General features: G+C 46.7%; 1 protein-coding gene across 1 annotated transcript; it reads right to left on the bottom strand.

Annotated features, from left to right (window-relative positions):
• Positions 1-7,671: 7,671 nt before the first annotated feature.
• On the bottom strand, positions 7,672-11,235 carry LOC144125940 (uncharacterized). Its single transcript, XM_077659772.1, has 4 exons — positions 10,708-11,235; positions 9,739-9,936; positions 8,139-8,349; positions 7,672-7,675 (listed from the first exon to the last, which is right to left on the bottom strand). The coding sequence occupies exons 1-4, from the start codon at positions 10,775-10,777 to the stop codon at positions 7,672-7,674; spliced, it is 483 nt and encodes a 160-aa protein (XP_077515898.1). The 5' UTR covers positions 10,778-11,235.
• Between the last annotated feature and the right edge of the window lie 11,351 nt (positions 11,236-22,586).

Here is a 22,586-nt window from a genome sequence, read left to right on the forward strand (position 1 = left end):
GCACCCGGAGTCAAGAGATTGCTTGAACAAGGCAGTAAAAATGTGAGATACAGTAGGTTTTGTTAATTTTAGCAGTTTAGTGCAAATACCGTCTGGACCAGGCGACGAGTTCATTGGTAGTCTGTCAATACCTGTCTCTATTCCTTCATGAGTGATGATAAGATTATTCATGGTGGCACTAATAGAAGTGAAGATCAGGTGGGATTGGCACCTCTTCAGTGAATACAGAACTAAAAAATAAATTAAATGCTGTTGCTGCTTGTGATGGCGAAAGGTGTTCGTCATCCTTTATAATTGATAAATTTCGAGCTGGAGACTTGGAATTTATTTACAAAATTTCTTGGCATTATTTGTTAATAAAGCCGATATATCATGATTAAAAAATTTGTCTTTAGCTGCTTCAATCTCTTTCTTGCATGCTGCTGCATGATTCCTGTAAAGCTCCCAATCACTATTCGAGGCAGTCTGTTTTGCTTTAGAGTATAAACGCTTGTTTTTATTGATGCATCTCTTTACTTGTGAAGTGAACCATGCATTGTGCGTTTATGGGGTAATGGTAATTTTTGGAATATATTTATCTTTCCGTTCAATTAGCTTGTCATGTACTGCTCTCCAATTTTTCGCGCTTTCACAACAAAGAAATGTGTTTAAGAATTCTTCGGAAAATGACGAAAGCTCGCTCAAGATTTGGTCGACATTTTCTCGCGTATAATCGCATACGACCTTATTTTGCATTTCAGGTTTTTTAATTGGTAGGGCGTACTCGCAGTGTAAGAAATTATGGTCGCTAATGCACTCTAATACTTTTTCATGCATAATTTCTGGTTCAGTTGTCAGCACCAGATCTAAGACGGCATTTCCACGCGTTCGATAAGATACGGTTGGGGTCACATTAAACAAGGAAAGTAAATCAAGCAATTCCATACGTTCGCGTTGCCTTGTACCACTAGTGGGTGCGCACGCCCGTCAGTCTATTCCGAGATAGTGTAAATCACCAGCCAGGATTATTTCTGTGTTCGGGTACTTGTTTGCAAGAAAACTGAGTGATTCGCCGAGGTCGTCAACAAACTGATTTTGAGCATCTGGCGGACGGTAACATACACCGATGGCAAAAGTAACAGCTGTCGATAAGTGCACCACAACCCACAAAATTTCCAAGTCGGAGTCAGTGTCTATAATGCGAGCTTGAAAGCAGTTTTTAATTGCAATTAAAACTCCGCCACCACGAGAAATCGGCCTGCCTTTTCTAAACAACGTGAAGCAGCTTGATAGTGAAAGTTTGTTGTTCGTAACATCAGATGATAACCAAGTTTCAGTGCCAAGGATATCGGCAGCACAACATTCAGTGAGAGCGCACAGCTGGTCTTGTTTATTTAACAGGCTTCGGAAGTTGGACACGATGATGGACAGTGCCCCTTCAACTTTATCGTTTCTACGTCATTTGGGGCTGGCCGTTTCATGCTTCTGAAGTAAAACTACCCGATCCTGCGAGCTATCATACACACAGTTTTTTTCTAAGAAGAACATTGTCCAAAAGAAGCTTATATTTTTCAGTATCAGATTCCCGTTGCGCGCGCACAATATCTTGGAGCTTTTTCGTATGAATTGAATTCTAGGTGAAAAATCTTCAATCCAGACCCGGGACGCCTCTATGTATTTGAGTTTGTGAGCGTTCCTAAGATGTTTCACTTGCCTTTGAAGTTCAAGAACTTTACAACTATTGCGCGGACGTGATCTTGTTTATACTGTCCTACTCTGTGGGCTCGTTCAATTTCTCCTGCCTGGATGTCAAGATTTGCAGATATAAATTGAGTGATTACCTATTCTGTGTCTTTCAAATTTTCTTGTGAGTTTTCAGCAATGCTTTTAAAAACCAGGTTGTGCCTGCGCATCCGGTTATTCAGGTCGTCAAGGACCAGATTTTCCTGCTCTGTTTGCCTTGACTCCATAAATTTTAACTGAGCCTGAGATTCATTTATAGTTGAGTTCATGTTGTTCACATCTTCGCGCAGGTCATCGACGACAGCAAGACGATCCTCAAGTGTTGAGAACCGTCGTTTGATTTCTGTGACGTTCGTATGAATTTCTTTCAGTTTGCTAGATGTTTCTTTTATGAACTTTTCACAGGACGAGGCTCGTTCTTTCACAAGAGATAGAATATGCTCCGATTTGTCCGGGCCTGGATTTGCCTCCACGTCGCCAGCACAAACCAGTAGGTGCGTGACACAGAACAAAACAGTAAGTAGGCGCCCACCCGGTTTCCACAAATGGCCAGACCTGATGACCTCAACCACACCAGAGGCTGTGAGCTCGTCCCTCTATCGCGTGCGAAAAAAGAGCCTATGCGCACACGATACGTGCACAGATCGATACCCATGTCCAGTCAACAATGCACATGTGAGGTTTGCAGCCAGTAACAGAAAAGTAACGCCCGCAAAAAGGCGGGCACACTCACCTACAAATGTGAGCAGGACCCACTAGCATCGAAAACACGGCTGCAAATCTCGATGTGCGCCTGTCATCGTGGGTACTTGTAGGGTGTCCAGGGGCACTGTAGTCGTTGCTGATGGCGTCTTCTGCGCAGTGGATGATGACGGTTCCTTGCGCAGGTAGATGTAGGCGATAGGAACTGCAGCACGAGGCCGCCGAGTATTGCCGATAACTCGAAATCAGCAGGAGCGTGCCACAAGCAGGCGCCAAGCACCACTCTTGAAAGGCGATGACGCTCGAGCGAAGCGGGAACAGTACGTAGGGACCAAATTTTCCAAGACGCGCGACTGATGATATCGGCTTATAGGTGTGAAGTGTGCTATTGTTTGCCTTATTTCACTAACACACATAATATATTCCAAGGCATAGTTTCATCTTCACAAGCGTGATTTCCAACCACTGGCTGATAACAAAGCTATATGCTTTAGATAACAATCATGTGTCCTGGGAATTTTTGTCCCCGACAGTATATGCTGTGATGATATATGTACAGCCTAATGAGATTTGAAGGTGATCTGTTTAGGCTTTATCTACTTGGATTACCCGACCTAGCACAATATTTATATTCGAAAGAAGGTTACAACCGCTAGCCAAAGCTGTTAATGCGACAGTGTTAAGGCTCCCGTTCAGCCGAAAACCTCGAGTCTGTGGCTGTTAAATTAACGATTGATTGTGAGAGGTTGCTCGGGAAGGGTGATCCCTACCGGTGCACAAGGCCCGCCACCTCACCTGTGACAGCACCTGCCATCGCAGGGCAGTGGCGCATCGCTTAAATGCAGCACCACTGTGCCAGCGTGGTATGAAGCCCAGGGATCAATGGAAAGCCAAGAACGACCAATTCCACACATATGGACTTTAACACATTAAAGTGATTGCGTCACACTCTTAAGGAGGAGACTAACCCCCGAATGCAGAAATGTAACTTGGCTCGAACTTAACTTCCATCGGTCTCAAGTGAGCTCCATCGTGTTTCATAAACCAAACTCGGCTTGAAGTGCGACTTGCAACCGGCTTGGCTCGATCCTAGTGCGGTCCAACTTCAAGTCGGCTGAGGAGCTTGCCTGAAGCTGACTTCGTTGTATTTTCCAACATGGCCACCTACCGATCGGACGTCGCGCGGAGGGTAGCTGCGTTCGAGTTCGCTTGCCACGCCATGGACGTAGTATTTTCTGAGGCCATTCGTTGCCGAAGATTCCACGGCCAGCGTTACGAGATCGGGGGAACCCCATGGAGCCCTACGACGACGAGCAGTTCCTCGCCCGCTATCGGTTCTCCAAGAACGCCGTGCGGGAGCTGCTCACCGTGTTGCCCCTGCGTGAAAGTCCAGACAACAGGGGACAGCCTGTTCCTCCGATGCTGCAGCTACTCCTGGCTTTGAGGTTTTATGGGGCCGGTACTTTCCCAACCGTCACCGGGGATCTGGTGCGGATTTCGCAGCCCACGGTGTGCCGCGCAGTTGGCAAGGTCACCTTGCTGATTGCCAAGCACCTGCGCCCGATGCTGGTGCAGTTTCCAGCCGTCTCGCAGTTTGAAAAGCTGATGCGGGACTTTTATGAGATCGGTGAATTCCCTGGTGTGACCGGCTGCATAGATTGCACGCATGTCCGCATCAACAGCCCGGGTGGTGCAGATTCGGAAGTCTACCGGAACCGCAAAGGCTATTTCTCCATCAATGTGCAGGTGAGCAATGAAAATTGAAATTCTCTGAACAGTTACCACTGTTCAGCTCATTCGTATTCGTTCGCGTCGTGTACGTGCTGTCATTTTATTTATTTCCCCGCGGTGCTACGAACGTACAGTCACAAGATTACTTGCCCGAAAGACGCGGGTTCGATCCCGGCCGCGGCGTTCACATTTCGATGGAGGCGAAATGCTGGAGGCCTGTGTACTGTGCGACTTCGGTGCACGCTGAAGAACCCCAGGTGGTAGAAATTTCCGGAGCCTTTCACTACGGCGTCCCACATAGCGAAATGTGTCTCTTCGGAATATGCGATCGAGGCCCAGCATTTTGTTTTAGTACTGCTTTATAATGTAGCTTTGTACTCCATGAAGAGGGTAGCTTCGTTCTCCATGCTCCATGAAGAGTAGCACTACATTCTAGGCGCTATATTACCACGCAATCACTGTGCAAATTCACCGCAAGGAAGGTTAGTTAATGTTTTCAATGACAGTGCATGACAAAGTTGACAAAGCTTGACCACACTTTCGAGCTGTGGCATTAAATCAACGCAGTATTCCTTTATATGTGCAGGTGCCAAAAAGCCCACATAAAGACACGGAATGTGGTCGAAAGGACAATCGGTGTCTGGAAGCGCCTCTTCCCTTGTCTGGATATGGGGCTCCAGCACAAGCCGAAACAAGCTGCAGTGATCATCACATCGTATGCAGCCCTGCAGAACTTTGCATGTTTGATGAAGGAGCCACAGCCTCCTATTGAAAGCGCTCCCATCCAGGACGCTCCACCGGCTCGCACCAGCACGACAGCAGCGAGGCGGTCAGAGCACCTGCCACCTGTTGATGGTGTCAGCGACAGCTTGTCGGGAATGCAGGCACGACGGGTGCTCATCCAGAAGAGCTTCACATAGGTAAGAAATGCACAGTCCTCAACACTGTCCCATGCATTTTGAATAAAGCATGTTTATAATGCGCACTTGCTCATGCTACCCGTATCCCAACTTTTGTGCAGGAACTAAATAAATGTTAGAGCAATGGGAACGACTAGCAGCAGTTCAAGCGGCGGGACGAAGAGGTCGACGAAGTGCAGCTGGGGATCCTGAGTGACTCCTGAGAGTGTGCTCATCATGACGCTCTCTGATCTACGACCGCAGACCTTCACTGCGAATACACCCCTTTACACTAGAATTTTTTCTCAGCTTCGGAAGCTTTTAAGTTGCGAGCTTGTTGCATTAACAAACTGCTACTCTTCCACTTCTAGGTTCTGCATTTCTTGCTATAGTGTTCTATTTCAAATGCTATTTTTAAAGAACGCTGTATTGATCTTGCAGAGGCGAATACCAGAAAAGCTCTTGTTGACCCTGCTGCTGAGGGTCTTAATGGCGCTCAGTTGATTTGTTTAAGAGCTGCTGCCTTGGCGGCTTTGCTTACACGCATGTGAAAAATTACCAGATTTGGTAAAGTACAACAGTTAGGCCTTAGGTGGAGCAGTCGCAGGGCTTGTGCACCTTTCCACAGAGCAAACATTTGTGTGGCTGCTTTGGTAGCGGCATGGAATTCAGGTTCCTCACAGCAAGTAGTTCTGCTACTTCGTCTTTTCTACTTTCACCCGGCTTGCACTTCAAGCTTGGGCTCTTGCATGTCTTCCATGTGTTGAGTATAAATTTGTTTTTATGTCACAATTGTAATGACAAAGAAGTGCCCATGTGGCAGCGGGACTGCTCTCGGCAAGCGCGTGCTTCGGGTTGGTGCTGCTGGAACCGTTGACTGTCTGTGAACGCTGTTCTGCGCTTTGTACTTTCTGCCCGGAAAACCCATTGCACAATCATTAATTTCAAATATCCCTTTTACAACAAAACGAGACGTTCCCAATTGCCTACAATGATGAAATTCCAGATCACTGCGAAATTTTGTTTTCTGGCTTGTCAACAGAGGTGTGTTATGAATCAGTTATTAAATTTCTCACTTTTTTTTTTGGCTGTATTGAGGTAAAAAAAAACATGAGTGTATTCTTTTCATTTGGTTTGCTTTCAAGATGGTGTAGAACGGTCGAACCTTCAGCTGTCACACTGGAGCCTTCTTATCAAGGAACGATGCTCGAGTGGTTTGTTGTGCATTGTCGCTCTCTCTCGTCTCTGTCCAAAGTGGGAGTTGGTTGTTGTCATAGTATGGTGCAAAAGGTCGATTCTTTAGGTCTGAAATGGGCTTCCTGACATGATCCACATGCCTCGTCCAGCTCAATCTCTTACAACAAAGTTGCATAACGGGCAGTAACTGGCACAGAGAAAGAAGCGAAAGAAGCAGCATATGTGCGGAGAGGATTCCAGGCATTGTTGTGTCATGGTGAAACATACCAACCTACAGTGTGTGACCTGTGAGCATTTTTAATTTCCAAGTGTAAAGGTCATGGTCGTACATAGAACTCCTGTAACTCTTGCTAAGGCTACACAATCTGTCTGCGAGCAGTTTCACTCAATATTCATTGTTCTCGAGCCAAATGCACCTGGTGTTTGTTAGGTGCCTTGCTTTGCATGGCTGAATACAAACCCTAGATCATAAAGTGAGTCGTCATGAGCCAACACCAACAGTTAGTCGAGATCATTGTGTGCGGGCACTACTGATGTTTGGGAACGCCTTGCTGCCGCAGTCATGGTGGACCACTGAAAGATAATTTATGACCCCAGTAGTGTTTGCAACTTTTTGTTTTGTGGGTTCAATGAATGGTTTGTGATATGACTAGGTAGCTACTTCTAGCTCACAAGTGTTGTAGTGAAATCTTTTACATGCAAACACTTGGACTAGCGGTTCTTTTGATTTGTACATGCAGTTACTGGTTGGCTGTCACAGCTTAAATCTGGCTTTGCATTTGAGCCGGCCTTCTTGGAACTGTGCTGATTCCACTCATCGAGAACTGGCATGTTTTGAAATTGTTACATGGTTTGGCGGGGTTCGAAATAGCAGAACGTGGGTGCCATCAGCAAGTGTTTTTTTGATGCATGCTTTTTTATAGTCTTTTTTTGTCATGGCTAGTGCGGCTTGTCACAGGAATGTGGTGGCCATATTTTTGAAGCAATAGATTACTTCAGCAAAGCGGGAGGCTGTGGCATTGTATTGACTCAAGCTATGGGCCCACCTTGTAGACAGCATAGGAGGAATCGCATTCTTTAACGGTTTCGGTTCTTGAGTAGGAGGCACTAGCTGCGAGGGTTTAGGTTAGATGAGACAGCAAAGATAATGGAAGGAGTAGAGAGCGGTGTTGGCCTTTGAGCATTTATGTGGTGTTGACTTGCGTGAGCCAATATTGTTGACTTTTTATACATGGAAACATTAACAATGTGGCCTGCAATTTTCTCTACTGGTTGGTTTTGCAAGCAATGCCAGGGAAGGTTTTTCCTTCCTAGAGCAGCCATATTTGTAGCATACAGCAATGCGTATTTCTATGAATAAATTGTTGTTTGCATACAAAGATCCATATAGCCATAGCAGCATAAGTACCACGCAACCATCCTACCTGCCTCCTGCTATGCGATAGCTTGTCAGACTTGCATGCAAGGTGGTGACGGGGCTGTATGTCTGTTCCCACCGAGTCATGTGCCTAAAACGGTACATGTGCAAATGAAGTGTAGTTATGTGGATTTGCCACATATTTGTGCAAGCATTCACACAGCATTCCAGTTTCATTCAGTCATAGGCACCGCTTATTCTGGTGCCTCTCGCAGCCTACGAAGCTGTTCAAGTTTGATTTGTTTTTCAATTTCTAAGATTTCCAATTCCAATTTTTTTTTCTGGATATCAAGGAGTTTTTTCTCCTGCCGCTCTTGCAGAATACTGTTGTGGTCCTCTCGCATCAGCTGAAGACGCAGTCCATGCTCTTCGCGCAGTAAGGCCGCTCTATAGTCGTTCTCATCTGCCAGAGACCTTTCTAAAAGGGCCATCCGCCCTCTTGGAGCCCTGCCAGCGTCACCGGTGGCCACTGCTTCAGCAGTAGTGGGACCAGCGCAGCTCCAGAAGCAGCTGTAGCACTGCTGCAGCCTGCTGCAGCTGTGCTGGAAGCATCAGCAGGTTGCACAGCAGGAAAAAAGAGATTGCTCTCCTGCTCAATTGCTTCTGGAGTTGCCCCACTCTTACCAACAGCAGCCGCTGGTGACTGCGGCTCATCCACGAGCGGAGGTTCCCAGTCGTCTTCTGTAATAAAGAAAAGGTAAAAATTAGTTGGACAAATCTAAGCTTACAACACATTAGCTGTCTGCCTCAACAGCACAGATTGTTGGGTCAATTGGTGAAGAGACAACGAAAGCTTTATAATGTTCTTATATAAGGCACCACTTGCCCTTCTCGGCGCCAAATAGCTGCCGTTGTTTCTGGGGGCCCCAGTTTAGTCATCCTGTTTTGTTCTGCCATATTCCTCACCTTTCACTCTGAATTATGCCTGATGACCTCACTTTATTTTTTTCTGCTGATACAGTAGTGATAGTCACGCAGGCCCCGAGTTTTACACATGTGGTTATCCTCTAACTCTGCACCTGCAGCTTTTTTGCTCATTCAATGGGTTTCTTTTCAATTTTAGTATATTTGCTAGTTTGTACTCATGCGTGTCCTCTGGCCCAGGGAGCCAGTTATATGCCCTTCCTTTCTTCAAAATCATCAGCGTCTAGAACTTTGTCAATGCCAATGGACGCCGACAGCTTTCACTTTGTATATCCTGGAGTAGCTGAGCTATTCCACTTTCATTTTTTTTGCAAAGGTTTCCTTGTAATGCCTACCTGCTTGCTTGGCCGCATATATGCGACACCAATGCCAAGGTGAGGCATACAAGAAAGGTGACAAATACTGCAGCCTGAGCCTGAGGGCTACAGAAAACATGCGCTTCGAGTGAAACCTCTGCATTGCACAATTTCCTTGAAACTAGCAGCCAAATTCGAAAAGGCTTTGAGCATTACATATAGGCAAGCTGCACCATTATTCACAACAAGAATGTTGTTACCTTATCCCTGGAGTACCATCATGTACAAGTACACAGAAATATGAAAATTTATGTGAAGGAGTGCATGCATAATGAAACTGCATTAAAGTTGGCATTCGTTTAAAGTGAGGCAGGAATGGCAAACAAGACTCAAAAACATCATCAGGAGAGAATGTCATAATGAATGCAGTTCAGGTTGCAGCACTGAATGCTTGCTCCCTCGGTGTCCGACGGTTAACCAACTCCTCGCCTTCCGCTACAGGAACACAGCATACCACTCACATGAATATAAGCCGTGAAGTCAAAATGCCTTCAGAGTGCTGTCCAACAACATGCAGCTTGGAGCAGGTCATCCTTTCGCACTGTCAACCAATGCAGCCTTTATCTGCACAAACATTCAGCCAACCACATGTAGAGCAGCTTTCCACAGTGTTGTATTAAATGAGATTTTTATAATTTGTTGTAGATGAACTGTACAGTCCTCATAGCAGGTTCAAGGCAATAAAAAACATTGAAACAGCGTCAATTGACAGTACACGCTGCCGTTGTCATCAAAGGAATATAAAGAGAGGAGTGCTGTTTTTCTACAACATGCAAAGTGCTTTCTTTACCTGCATAACGGAATTCTTCATTGCCTGCTCCATCCACCATTGGCTGCAACAATCTTATAACAGGCAAACTTGCCACTGGTGGCAGGTCGATGCCTCCATCAGAGTCAGTCTGGTTGCCTACCCTGGTCATTATGTGGCTGGCAACAGCAATGACTTGCTCACTTTGAGCGCTCACAGTGCATTGAGCTGACCCTCCTCCTGAAAAGAAAAGACACCGCGCACAGTGAAGCTACTCTTAATTTATAGACAATGCGCCATTAAAATATTTTGTTCATGAAGTGCCACACAAAAGCAACCAAAGGCACACCAATGCATGCAACTGTGTGTTGTTTTCGCTACGTTTTTGTGCCACCCGTCCCAGCAGTGCCAGGAATGAGTAAAGGTAGGTAGCTGTATGTACAGCCTTCCGGATATTCAATAGTACCAAGCAACTGTCAATAGCGCGGCATGTTTCCTCATGAACATGAAGGTCGCCAGTGTAGACACTGTCTGGTCTACGGTGCACCCAATTTGGCTTCGCGGCGCGATAGTATGCGAATGGTACCAACTCCGAGCAAAATCGTCCGTTGTCAGTTCGCTGCTGGCCAGGCGCGAGCCCTCCGTCCAACTGCACTGCCCGCTCATCATAGTCTTCTATGCAGCAGAAATCGCATGCCTTCGTACTGACTTGAATGTAGCAAACATTCTCTGTAGTTTTTAAAAATTACGGAGGCTGTACAGGATACTGCTTGGGCATTATTTACACGATTAACGCAGGCTGCATTCATCTGCGTTTGTAAATCAAGCAGTGTACACTGCACCGAAACGTTATTACGTGCCCATTTACGTGTTATCACACTGTTCCTAAAAAACTATGCATTCCAGTACACGCTGCTTACGCCGACCCAAGTAGAATAATCATGCCCTTATCCATGGCATACAAAGCATGCAGGAACAAACATTTGTAAACGGCCTGCAAGCCGCGCTCACCTGTCTTGTGGCGATCTCTCTTTTTCCTCGCGTCCTCTTCCTTCGACTTTTGTTTAGGTTGGCCCAGCATTTCTTCACCTGATTGGGGTCACGTCGGGTCACCCCGTGATTGCTGTTAAACAGCCCGGCAATTTCCTTCCAAGTGGCGTTTTTTTTTTTTGCCAGCGACGACACATCGGTTTTTTTGCACTCTAATATATGCCGACGTGCGTTAACAAAACACAATAACAATTCCTTTTCCTCGAACGTGAACTGAGGCGCTGGTCTCCGCTGGGAGCAGGAAAAGCATGGGAAAAACTGGCTATGGCTCAACTAGGATTGGCTCAATGTGGAGCACGTTGCCAGCCAAAAACGTCAATCAAGTGGAAGCAGCGGGTAGCACTGAAATGTAGTTTTTATTGTTAGCAATTTTATGCAGGTCACTCACACCTAGTGCCTGTTTATGACTGCTGAACGAGATGCGTTGTTTTATAGGAGCAAAATGGGCATTATTATAATAGATTGTTCAATACTCTCATCCCCAGACGAGCAATGCGCCCTCGCTTTCAAGCACGCGCTTCACTTGACGAAGCAAGTCAGGTTGAGCATCTATGAAACACAAAACCCAACTTGGCCGTTCTGAAGCCGCCTTGGTGCTTCGACTCGACTTGCCGAAGTTGAGTCGAAGCGCGAGCCAAGTTACATTTCTGCATTCGGGGGTAAGAGTCCACTGCAATTTTTCTATATCCTGTAATCACTTTTGTTGTGCACCAAGTGGCCATCATGACAGGAAAAATTTATTTGTTCGTGTTAGGTGGAACAAGCGCGATAACTTTCAAATTACACTAGTTTGTACAGGCATTGCGATCAAAACCTGGTGGAAAAATTTGATGCCAGTGGTTGCTCCAGAAAGAAGTGCACGGTTTTTAAGGACGGAACTGCAACGCTACAGTAAATGCTTTGTTTGGACAGAACTGTAGCAGTAGACACGTTATTCCGCAACTTCAGGCACCTTATTTCTTTTCTTGATGCTAATGCATGCAAGCCTTCTGTCTGCAATGAACTAGAATCGAAACATTACCATAATAAAATAGTCTGCTTATACGTTTAGTTTAGTTTATGGGGTTTAACGTGCCAAAGCGACTCAGGCCATTAGAGACGCCGTAGTGAAGGGATCTGAAAATTTCGACCACCTGGGATTCTTTTATGTGCACTGACATCACAGAGCACACGAGCCTCTAGAATTTCGCCTCTATCAAATTAATGCTCTTTCGTGGCACAACAGCCTTTTGGAGCACTTCACTCTTTTTGTGTAGCAGGTTGAGCCAGATTATGCCCACTCTTATGTTTTATGCTGTGTCATGTTGTAAGGTGTGCATACACATGACTTATATCGTTAAACAATTGCAAACTGAACCGAGATGGGTATGAGAGCATATTGAGGTGGCTGGAAAAAATATGGCAACAAGAAAAACCTGTCTGCATTATTTGGGATATGTATCAGCTGAGAATAAGCCTTCTAGATTAAGGAATGCATGCATGTGAAAAAAAAATGAAGCAATATTCAACGCGGGAAGGTAACATTGCTGCATTCAATTTTCAGTAATTTACTTGCAGTTCTGGGGATTTCTCGCTGTAGCTTAACTCATATTGATGCCTGTTCCTTTTTCACAGATTTTGAAAGCTGGAAGGATCATGACTAAAAGGCGTAGCTTGTCCACATTGTTGTGTCAGGGGGCACAAAACATCTGGCATCTGGAGGGACAAATAAGTATCTGGTTTGCCATTGCCTATGGTCTAATGCGAAGACAGGAAAAGGTAAGCGCCAATCAAAGGATCACGGCAGTGTGAAATGTGAGAGGCACTGCTTGGCGACAATAGATGTCATTGAAAAAATGGAAAGGTGTTAGTAGACTATCAAGCTGAGCACTGTGGTCTTTGAGAAAGAGCTACGGCGCCATTTGTCAATTGCTGACCAGAAGGACACTGCATGCAAGCTGAAGCTGCAGGTGCCTCGTAGGGTTATTCTTTAAGATGCACGTTCGCCTGTCAGAGTTCCACTAGACAGGCTTCACCTTCTGACCTCTGATGAGGTCAGAAGGTGAAGCCTATGAATAAAGTTTAAGATTAAGTTTAATATTGGCAGTGAAGTGGAGAAACATTGTAATGACTGTCAGTACACAGAAGTGGTGCGTCGAGTTAGAGGATCATGGTGCTTTGCTGTATACAGAGCCAGATAAACTGAGAGAAGAAGGTATTGGACATTTTGTGATGGCAATGATGAACACTACCCAGGGTCACATGCTACTAAAGCATGGTCAAAGAGCAGTGTGTGTTGAGGCAACTCTTGGCACAACTCGCTATAAGCACCAACTTACAAATGTGACGGTGAAGAGAAATGATGGGTCAGGCATTCCGTGTGCCTTCATCCTCTCTCTGAGAATGTCTGAGGATGTCATGGTAAGATTTTTTTTACTGCAATCAGGGACAGGCTTGGCACACAAGTTAGCTGTGGTGCATTCATGTCAGGTGATGCACCACCATATGCAAATGCCTGGGCAAGGGTCATGGGGAACCCTGTGAAACGCCGGCTGTATGTGTGGCACGTCAGATGTAGCTGGAAGTGCCGCGTGACCAAGGTAACTGACAGCGAAAACCGAGATGTTGTGCAGGAGAAGCTGAATGCAATGAAGAGAATTGCACAAGGAGCTGCCAGAGTTACGTACTTTAAAGGAGTTTGTTGAGTGCGTTAAGTTTCTTGAGTACTTTGAGGGAGTATATGCTAAGCGCCCAGAGCAGTGGGCTCTTTTCTACAGGCAGGGCACCGGATTTACTACTAACAACCATCTTGAGTCACTGCATTATAAGCTCAAGAAAAGTTATTTGGCAGGGTTTCAGCGGTGGCGTTTCGACAGGCTGCTGATGTCTTTGATGAAATTGGCTTACTGACTGGATAATGAAACAGCTGATCTGTCAAGTGAAGCGCAGGGCAGACCATCGCAGAGCAGACTGCTTCAAGAAGCATGCTGCAGGTGTGGAAGTCTCCAAGTCTGGCATGACCACACTTTTCTGATGGAAAGTGGTCTGCGCAATCACGATCTGAAGAACGTATTGACCCCACTGTTGTCAGGAAGGACACACAGGGCCAAGGGTGCATGCTTAGCTGCCCTGAATGTAACACTTGTTTCCACAGGTTTCCGTGCAGCTGTAGCGATTTTTTTGTGCGTGAAAAGGTGCCACCATGTCGTTGCGCAGTGGCAGATGCGGAGAAGGGATGCAACTGTTCACAAGCTGGTCATTGAGGATCCAACTTCTGTTTTGTCATCTGCAGATGACCATTCATTTACACTGGACGAACCTACTGTTCACGAGTCAGTCAGTGAGGACACACCTGCAGATGATTCATATTCCCAGAGGATGAGCCTGCAGCACCATTTAACAGCATTCAAGGCGACATGATACAGTTACAAGAGTCAAATGTGCTTGCAGGAGTTGAAATTGAGCTTTCTGCTTATATACACGTAAATTCGGTAAAGACACATCCACTGAAACAGAAGTGGGAGCATTGGTGCGTGAATACATTGGCAAACTTGCACAGGTTATCAGGGGGTGTGCCGACAAAGAGGAGGAACCACCATCTAGCCTAGGCTACCGCCTGCCAATAAGCGACAAGAAAAGCAGACAAGGTATTAGCCCAAACGCAGCAATGCCATGCTTCTACATCAGCTGCAACATGTTCTGAAGGGGAGCATGTGAGGCAGCAGCTTGAATGTCAACAGGGTCCACATATCCGCATCGCGGATTATGATCGATGTATCCACATTCAGAGAGAGCACGAATACATAACGCGCTCCTTAATACGATTACATCATGTGTTTCTGATGTATGTTTTCCTTATGTTTCTGGTGTAGGCTTTTTCTGTGGTTCTCTGGAAATTGAATCAGTGCAGTTTTACTGTGAAAAGTATTTCTAGCTATTGCAATACACTAAGCCTTGTAAAAACATTACATATCCAGTAGACTCCGATTAATCCAAGTGTAACGTAGCCAATTATCTTTCTCCCGGAGGTAAGAAATTTGTATCTATTAAGACGTTACTTTGTCATGTCAAGCTAGCTAAATTGTACCTTAAACTGCTGATCTTGTCACTTCAGACACGGTCTGCCCCTCTTCCTTGCCCTTTATCTCATGGTGTGCGTATTATTATTATAACTCGAGGCTAAGCTGATTTAAAGGGACAATATACTGACTTTTGCAGACGTTTTTTTAGCAGCAATCAAAGGCTCCTTCCCACACTAAAGGAATACTCTGATTCAGAGCTGTGAAATGCAGCAGAACAATTTAAAACCTAATTTTTATCATATGGTAGTCTCAATTTCTTGATCGAGACAGGGACGCTTCTGCTTCCACTCTGCCACGACGGCTTGTGTACTGTGCGATGTCAGTGCAGTTTAATGAACCCCAAGTGGTCGAAATTTCTGGAGCCCTTCACTACGGCATCCCTCATAGCCTGAGTCGCTTTGGGACGTTAAACCCCCCAAAACCATAAACCATCACTTTTTCGTAGCGATTGGAGTCTGCAAATCCCTTTAGGAATGCAACCACCGCCACACTGCCTGGGTGCCATGCAATGGCAATATTGAGTGTGACATTAACCGGGATGCATAGGTTTTTATCAAAGCTAGCGTTGACAATGCGAAGGTGGTTTTGAAAGTGCCGTCAGTAAAATAACTAAATAACGCAGGTACCAGGAACCGCTTTTGCCGGCAGTAGGGCTGGCATTGGTAGGCAAGCCAATAGCAGTATAGTGTATGTTGGTTAATCTTGTAATAACACTCAAAGGGTTAGAAGCAGTAGTCGCTCTCTAGCACCAGCGGGCCAGCCCTAGCAGTCAGAGCTGTGACCCCCAACCCGCAGTGCGGTAAGTCGCAACCACGGCGGGCTCGGGCCAGAGGGGACAAACACGAGTATGCTACTCGGATGAGCGTTTATTGCTCCCGAGCAATACCATTAGCAGCAAGCAACAAAACAGCCGCCGCAACGAGGGAGTGTTCCGCTCGCGTACGGGGGTGAAAGGCATAAAAAGGGTGGAGCGCACACAAAATGGTGGGGGAGGAAGGTTCCGCTCACCTCGCGTGGCTCCTCGCTTACGGCCCGCGGCGGTGCGTTCACACACGGTGGCCGGGCGATAATGGCAGCGGTCTCCGTGGCAGATCTGCGTCCGTGCTTGTGCGCGCCTCCCGGCAGCAGACAAGCGGGCCTCAGGAGAACCGCACGACCGCACCTTCTCCAGGGATGTGGAGAGGAGGTCTCTGCGCGAAAGGGGGAAAGAGGGAAAGTCTCCGCGGCGGCGTCGCTGCGGGGGCGCGAAAGGAAGCGGGGGTGGCGTGAGCGCCCTCCCTCGCAAACATTCCGAACAGCGCGCGCATAACATCGCGTGATAGTTACGCGCGGCCGTTACCATGGAGCAGGGGATTCGCGTGTATCCCCACATCCCCCTCTCCTGAAATCTGCCCTACGGCCAAGAAGGACCGCGTTCACCGAGGGGTGTACCGAGTGGGGCCGGCGAAACGCAGTTTAACTTTAAAACCAATTAAGAAAAGTTTCAGGTCACAGCCACAGGTGCCGTCGTCGAAGGCCGTGGACGCCAGGACAGGAAGGTAGTGCAGACGACCGCCATGGACGCCCGTGGAGCCAAGCACTGAAGGGGGTTGATGACCGCTGGTCCCGCTTCAGAGGGTCACTCGGCCAGGGCAGCCTTCCCGGGTGGCGCGGACCACAGGCAGAGATGCACAGTCCCGCTGCACAGCGTGCAGCAGGCCTGCATTCAGCTGGTTGCACCGTTCGTTCTTGGCTCGCCTTCTTTACCTCTTGCGGGGCCGGCAAAGGCGCGTCGACCCATTTTCCCGCGGCCGCCGAGGGCTTGCGAGGCGGGCCCAGCGGGGTGCCAAGCTGCTATCGTGGGCGAAGCCTCTGCCGCGGGGAACGGGGTACTCAAAGGCGGCTTCTTTGGTGCAGCATTCGCTGTGGAAGACACTGGCACCGGCTTCCCCGAATTTTCGCCCGCTCGCCCCGCGGCCGACCGGAAGCTGTTTATTTTCGGCCTGGTTGCCTGGCGGTGGCAGCGGATCTTGACTCTGGAATGCGGCCGTTCTCCGAACGGCCTAGCTTTGGATGTTCGAAGCAGCAATGGTCGTCTCAGCATCCGTCAGCTCTCCTCCGGGCTCGCTGCGAGGGCTGGCCTGCGGCTGCAAGGCTGTCTTTTCTTTCTAGTTATTTTTACATTTAACATTTTGTTTAAGTTAATCTAACCCCGTTCCGTCTTTTTCAAAGAGAAAGCGTGTGCTCGCTCTGGAAGCGACAGTGCAAAATATGGAAGGGGTGTTCCCTCCATATTAAGCAGGAGAAATTACTCCCTGCGCGTTGGCCAGAGTTAGTTCTGCCGTGGGCGCAAGTTGTAACGAGGCACTGGGCTCTGTTGCGAGCCTTGCCTCTCGGTGCGGCTGCCTGCTGGCGGGGGAGGGTGTTCTCCACCGGCCACTCGTTCCCTCTGTCAAAGTAGGGTTTGAGATCACAGACATGCACCGGTCCGCCGGTAGGTCTCAGCGTCAAGTCCGCCAGCCTGTAGACGAGAGAAGAGAGTTTCTCCCAAACTACATACGGGCCCGTCCATTTCGGCGCCAGAGAAGCAAAGAATTTCTTACTGGCGTCGCTCAGGACGTGATTGCGCCTCAACACCAGGTCACCCGGTTTGTAGTGAATTTCCCGGTGAGAGCGATCATACTGCGCCTTCTGCTGGGCCCGAGCAGTGCTCAGATTCCGGCGGGCTTTGTGTAAAGCCTCCGTCATCCTCGCGCGCAGCCCGGTCGCATAGTCGGCGCGTGCTGACGAAGCAATCGGGGTGTTGCTGCGAACCTGGAGAGTGAGTTCTACTGGGTTCGTCAGTTCCCTGCCAAGGTTGAGAGCGGCAGGTGTGTACCTAGTCGAGCGGTTCACGGTAGACCTGAGAGCAAACCCAGTCTCGGGGAGACAGGTGTCCCAGTCGCTGTGCGTCTCCGCAAATGCAACGAGCATGTGCTTGATGTTGCGGTTCATGCGTTCCGTGGGATTCGCCTGGGCATGGTACGAGGTTGTTCTCCTGTGCTTAATGCCAAGGGCCGCACAGGAGTCCACGAAGAGTTTGGCAGTGAAGTACGATGCATTGTCCGTTATCAACTTGCCGGGGTAGCCGAATCGTGTGAACACCTAGATCAGCTTCCCCATGATTACGCGTGCCGTCAGCTTTCGAAGTGGGAACATTTCCACCCATTTGCTGAAATGGTCTGTGACAACGAGCAGGAAGTGGTTTCCACTCGAGTCCTGGGGCAAGGTGCCATGACGTCACAAGCCGCAATTTGCCAAGGACCCTGGCTATTGATCGACTGCATATGCCCGGGTGTGCATCCACCACGCGGCTTGACCCTTTGGCACACGAGCGGGCGTAGCGAATAGCATCCCGCTTCATGCCAGGCCAGGTAGCGAGGCGGCACAACTTGAGGTAAGTCTTACGGCCACTCGCATGCCCAGCGATGCACCTGTCATGAAAGTAGCGTAAAAGTGCTCCTCTCATCGTGCGTGGTATCACCACCTTGAAAGACTCGTGTGTATCCTTCTCGGAGGGGATATATCTCAGCAGGATGCCATCGGAGTCGAGCAGATAGGAATACATCGCGCTCACAGCATTACCAGCTGTGTTCGAGCGCCCCGCACGGACAACAATACCAGTTGCCTCCATGTGCGCCGCGGCCGCGCCGCCTGGCTAGCCCGTCGAACACTTTTCGACAAAATGGATCCTCCCGCTGTGCCTCCAATAGCTCCTTTCTGCTGAAAACGCTCACCACTGAACTGATAAAATCCAAGTGGTTCGCGCTTTCGCCCTGGGAAGGTGGGTAGTCCCTTCCCTCGGGGCGTTGGGTGCGCTTCGCGGCAGTCGCGCTGCTCTGGCTGTCGGGCACGGCGGAGTGGGCAGTGTTGTTACTTCCCACGCCATCAACGGGCGCGCGCGAAAGTGCGTCCGCCACCACGTTTTTTTACCCCTCCTGTAGCGCATGGTAAAGTCGTAACGCTGGAGGAGTAGCGCCCATCACGCTAGGCGTCCGCTCGGCTCGCCTAGGCGCCTCAGCCACGTGAGTGCCATGTGATCAGTCTCAATCACGAAGGCGATTCCGTCGACGTAATAGTGGAACTTCCGCAGAGCGAAGATAATCGCGAAACATTCCTTTTCTGTCACGGAATAGTTTCTCTCTGCGGGAGTTAATGATCGGCTAACGAACGCCACCGGTCTCAGGCTGCCTTCGTGCTCTTGAAGCAGAACTGCTCCTAAGCCCAGGTCACAAGCGTCCGTGTGGAGCACAAGTTTCATGTTCTGGTCACGCAGCCTCAGCTCTGTGGTTTCCGCGAGCGCGGAAGTGAGATGGCGTAGTGCCGCCTCTTGCTCGGGTCCCCACCCTTACAAAAAATTTTAGTAACATTCTTTAAAAAGTCTTTAGACAAATGTTACTACAGCCTATCGGCATTGAGTAGAAAGTCTTTTAAATGTGTTTGTACTTTGTAGTAACCCCCTATTGACCGTCTTCCTACTATTGGCCACCGCTATCCAAGACTCAAGTACATAGAAAGTCTTTATTCTTCCTATCATCCCCTTATTGACAGTTTCTACATACTTCCTATTGACCACTTAATGACAATGTCTACCAACACCCCATCAACGGTCTTCCGACCATTGGCCACCGTGATTTAAAAGACTCAAGTACATAGAAAGTCTTTAAACTTCGTGTCATCCCCTTATCGACAGTTTCTGCATACTTTCTATTCACCACTTACCAACAATGTCTACCAACACCCTATCAACGGTCTTTCGATAAATGGCCACCGTTATCCAAAAGACTCAAGTACGAAAAAAGTATAATTGCCATCCATCAACTTATCAACGTCTGGAAATGAGTGTGTTACCTACACTGTATTACATTTTGATCAACAATGTTTTAGCACTTCAAAATCATTTTGTGAACTCTCTATCCTAGACTGTTTAAAGAACAACAGAAGCAAAATACAAATTATTGCATTCCTTTATTGCACACAAGCACTAACGTACATAAGCACTGCAAGATATGCATCATACATCAAAATATTTTACGGAGAACAATAGGGGAACTGAATATTCCCTTTGGCACAGCAGGAGCCCTAGTCCCCTCAGTTTCCTCTTGCTAACAATGATTGACGCACAGAAACTGTCTAGTGATTTTATATCCTTTAGGCAAAGCCCTCATCCACCACTAATAAATGTTATTGTCTGTAGGCCTTAGAGGTATAAATGGCTTCATCTTACGAATATGAAATGTCACCATATATATATATATATATATATATATATATATATATATATATATATATATATATATATGAAAGGCGACTTCTTGGCAACTGATTGATCAATGCAAAAAAATGTCAGCAGAAATTGTAAACATAACAGGATTTTATTCCCGACATTTTCATAGAAGCAGCCTTTTTCGAGCGTACTACAGCATTTGAAACAAAAGCTGTGTGCTTGTAATGCTGCAGTACACTTGAAAAAGGCTGGTCCTCCATTTGAGATGTCATGGATTAAATCCTGCTATTTTTTTTCTTACATACGAGGTCTTTCAGGGAAGACTAAGCAATTCTCAAAACAATAGGTTTTTAGGTAAAAATATGGCTTTTTCAACACAGTGTTACCAGTGTTGGCGGGAAGCAGAAAACTAGTGCATCGTCTTGAGCAGTTAGCTGGTTAAATAATTTTTAATAGTGATTCCACGAGAGATCAAACTATTCGAATTTTTAAATATTCTTGATTATGATATGCACTGTGCACACATTTTTCAGCAGGCCAAGAGTGAATTTAGTTTCATGAAACTGCAGATTTTTCAGGAGAAAAAACTGTTAATGACGTCATGGCAGATGCAGCGTTTTTACATAGAGCTCAACTTCGCAAATTTGCTTGATGTAGGAATAAAAAATATGAAAGCCATGATGGATATATTTTGCGTGCTAAAAGTACAGGTAAGGAGGATTATGTCAGGCTTATTTCTACCATTGTGAAGAAGTCGCTTACTAGAAAAAAATTTGAAAACACAAGTCTCGAATGAGTCAATTTTCAAGATTTTTTCCCTCTGTAAATATAAAGCAGATCTCTTTCAAATTTGCACAATGGATAAGCATCAGGTGCTAAAAAAGTGTACTGACTTTCATTTTTGTATATTACAGAGAAGTGTAAGAAGTATTGCCCTAAATCCAGCGTTTTTGAATAAAATAGTGCTTTCAAAATCACCCCCAATTTTTCTTATAACTACTGAAGCCAGTCTCTCGAAGGAGGCGAAAAAGAATATTAAAGAACATGTTTCATTATTTTGTTTCTAACAATGACATCCAAGCTAAAACTTGTAGCTTTTTGAGCAGCGGCACGAGCGCCTAACTCCAAGTTGTTACCTGCACTCGACAATTGCAGTGCTACCGTATCCTGGTTACGTCACAGATCGGTGTTTCAGCCTTGGGATTTGGGGGAAATTTAGAGCAGCGGGGGTGTGTTTGCTGCTTCCGCACCCTCAATTAGAACCTTCTGTGGATGTTCAAAACACTACAAGTTGGAGCTTGGATATCGTTAGAAACAAAATAATGCAATACGTTCTTTCGTATTCTTTTCCGCCTCCTTCTAGAGACTTGTTTCAGGAGTTTAAAAAAAATTCACGATGGGTTTGTTTTTTTTTATTTGTAAAAACACTACTATAGTCAAAAATGTCGGATTTAAGGCAATACTTCGTGCACTGATACTGATACAGAAATTCACAGCGTCAAAGGTGATACAGCTCAAACTACCCAGCTCATATGCAGTTTAGAAAACCGTATTGATGATTTAGAAAACAGATCCCGACGAAACAACCTAATATTTTACGGCATACGCGATACAACCCCATCTGAAACCTCGGCGCAATCGGAACAACTAATCATTGATCAATGCAGTAGCCTTTTAAACATAAATTTAGACACAAAAGAAATCGAACGCGCTCATCGAATCGGCCGCCACTCTGACAGCACAGACCGTCCAATCATCGTAAAGCTCACATACCACAAAACCAAAAAGCTTATCCTGGCTAATGGACGCAAGTTGAAGGGTACCAATGTTAGTATCGGTGAAGATTTTTCACGGCCTGTTAGAACTGCTCGCAAACACCTTGTTGCGTTTGCAAAAGCCAAAAAAGTAGCTTTCACCCTTCCCTTCAAAACTCTCTTCATTGGCCCCAAGCGCTATTACTACGATGCATCATCAGAAACAGTCAAAGAAATCTCGTAGCCATCATCTCGTGATACCAAAGTAAGAAACTGTTCTCATCCTCCGCCTCAGCATAAGCTTTCATTTTCCGTTATCTTTACTAACATTCGTAGCTTTCTTCCGAAACGCGATACCGTATTCAACCTCATGTCATCATCCGATAGCAACCTGCTTATCCTAACAGAAACTTGGTTGACCAACGATGTTAGCGACCATGAAATTCAGACAGACTTTCCCGGTTTTGATATTTATCGCAAAGATCGTAAGGAAACACGAGGTGGGGGGGTTTTAATAGCAGCAAGCCAACAGTTGTCATGTACGCCAATTAGCCTTGCCTCAGATCTGGAATTTCTTTGGCTTCTCATTCGAGCCTCGCCCCAAACAGTATTGCTTGGCGTCTGCTACCGCCCTCCAAACAGCAATCCTGATTTCTGCACAAAATTAAATAAAATACTGTGTGACGTTGCTACATCACACCCTAACGCACATATTCTATTATTCGGTGACTTTAACTTTCCAAACGTTGATTGGTGTACCCAAACGGCTGCTAACACTGA

Source organism: Amblyomma americanum, chromosome 1 (assembly GCF_052857255.1).
Source record: "Amblyomma americanum isolate KBUSLIRL-KWMA chromosome 1, ASM5285725v1, whole genome shotgun sequence".
Lineage (NCBI taxonomy): Eukaryota > Metazoa > Arthropoda > Arachnida > Ixodida > Ixodidae > Amblyomma > Amblyomma americanum.

Coding starts and splice junctions, on each gene's coding strand:
- LOC144125940 (XM_077659772.1), bottom strand. CDS start 10,777: ATGCTGGGCCAACCTAAACAAAAGTCGAAGGAAGAGGACGCGAGGAAA. Junction 9,937..10,707: donor GAGAGATCGCCACAAGACAG/GTGAGCGCGGCT, acceptor TTTTCTTTTCAG/GAGGAGGGTCAGCTCAATGC. Junction 8,350..9,738: donor TGAAGAATTCCGTTATGCAG/GTAAAGAAAGCA, acceptor TCTTTATTACAG/AAGACGACTGGGAACCTCCG.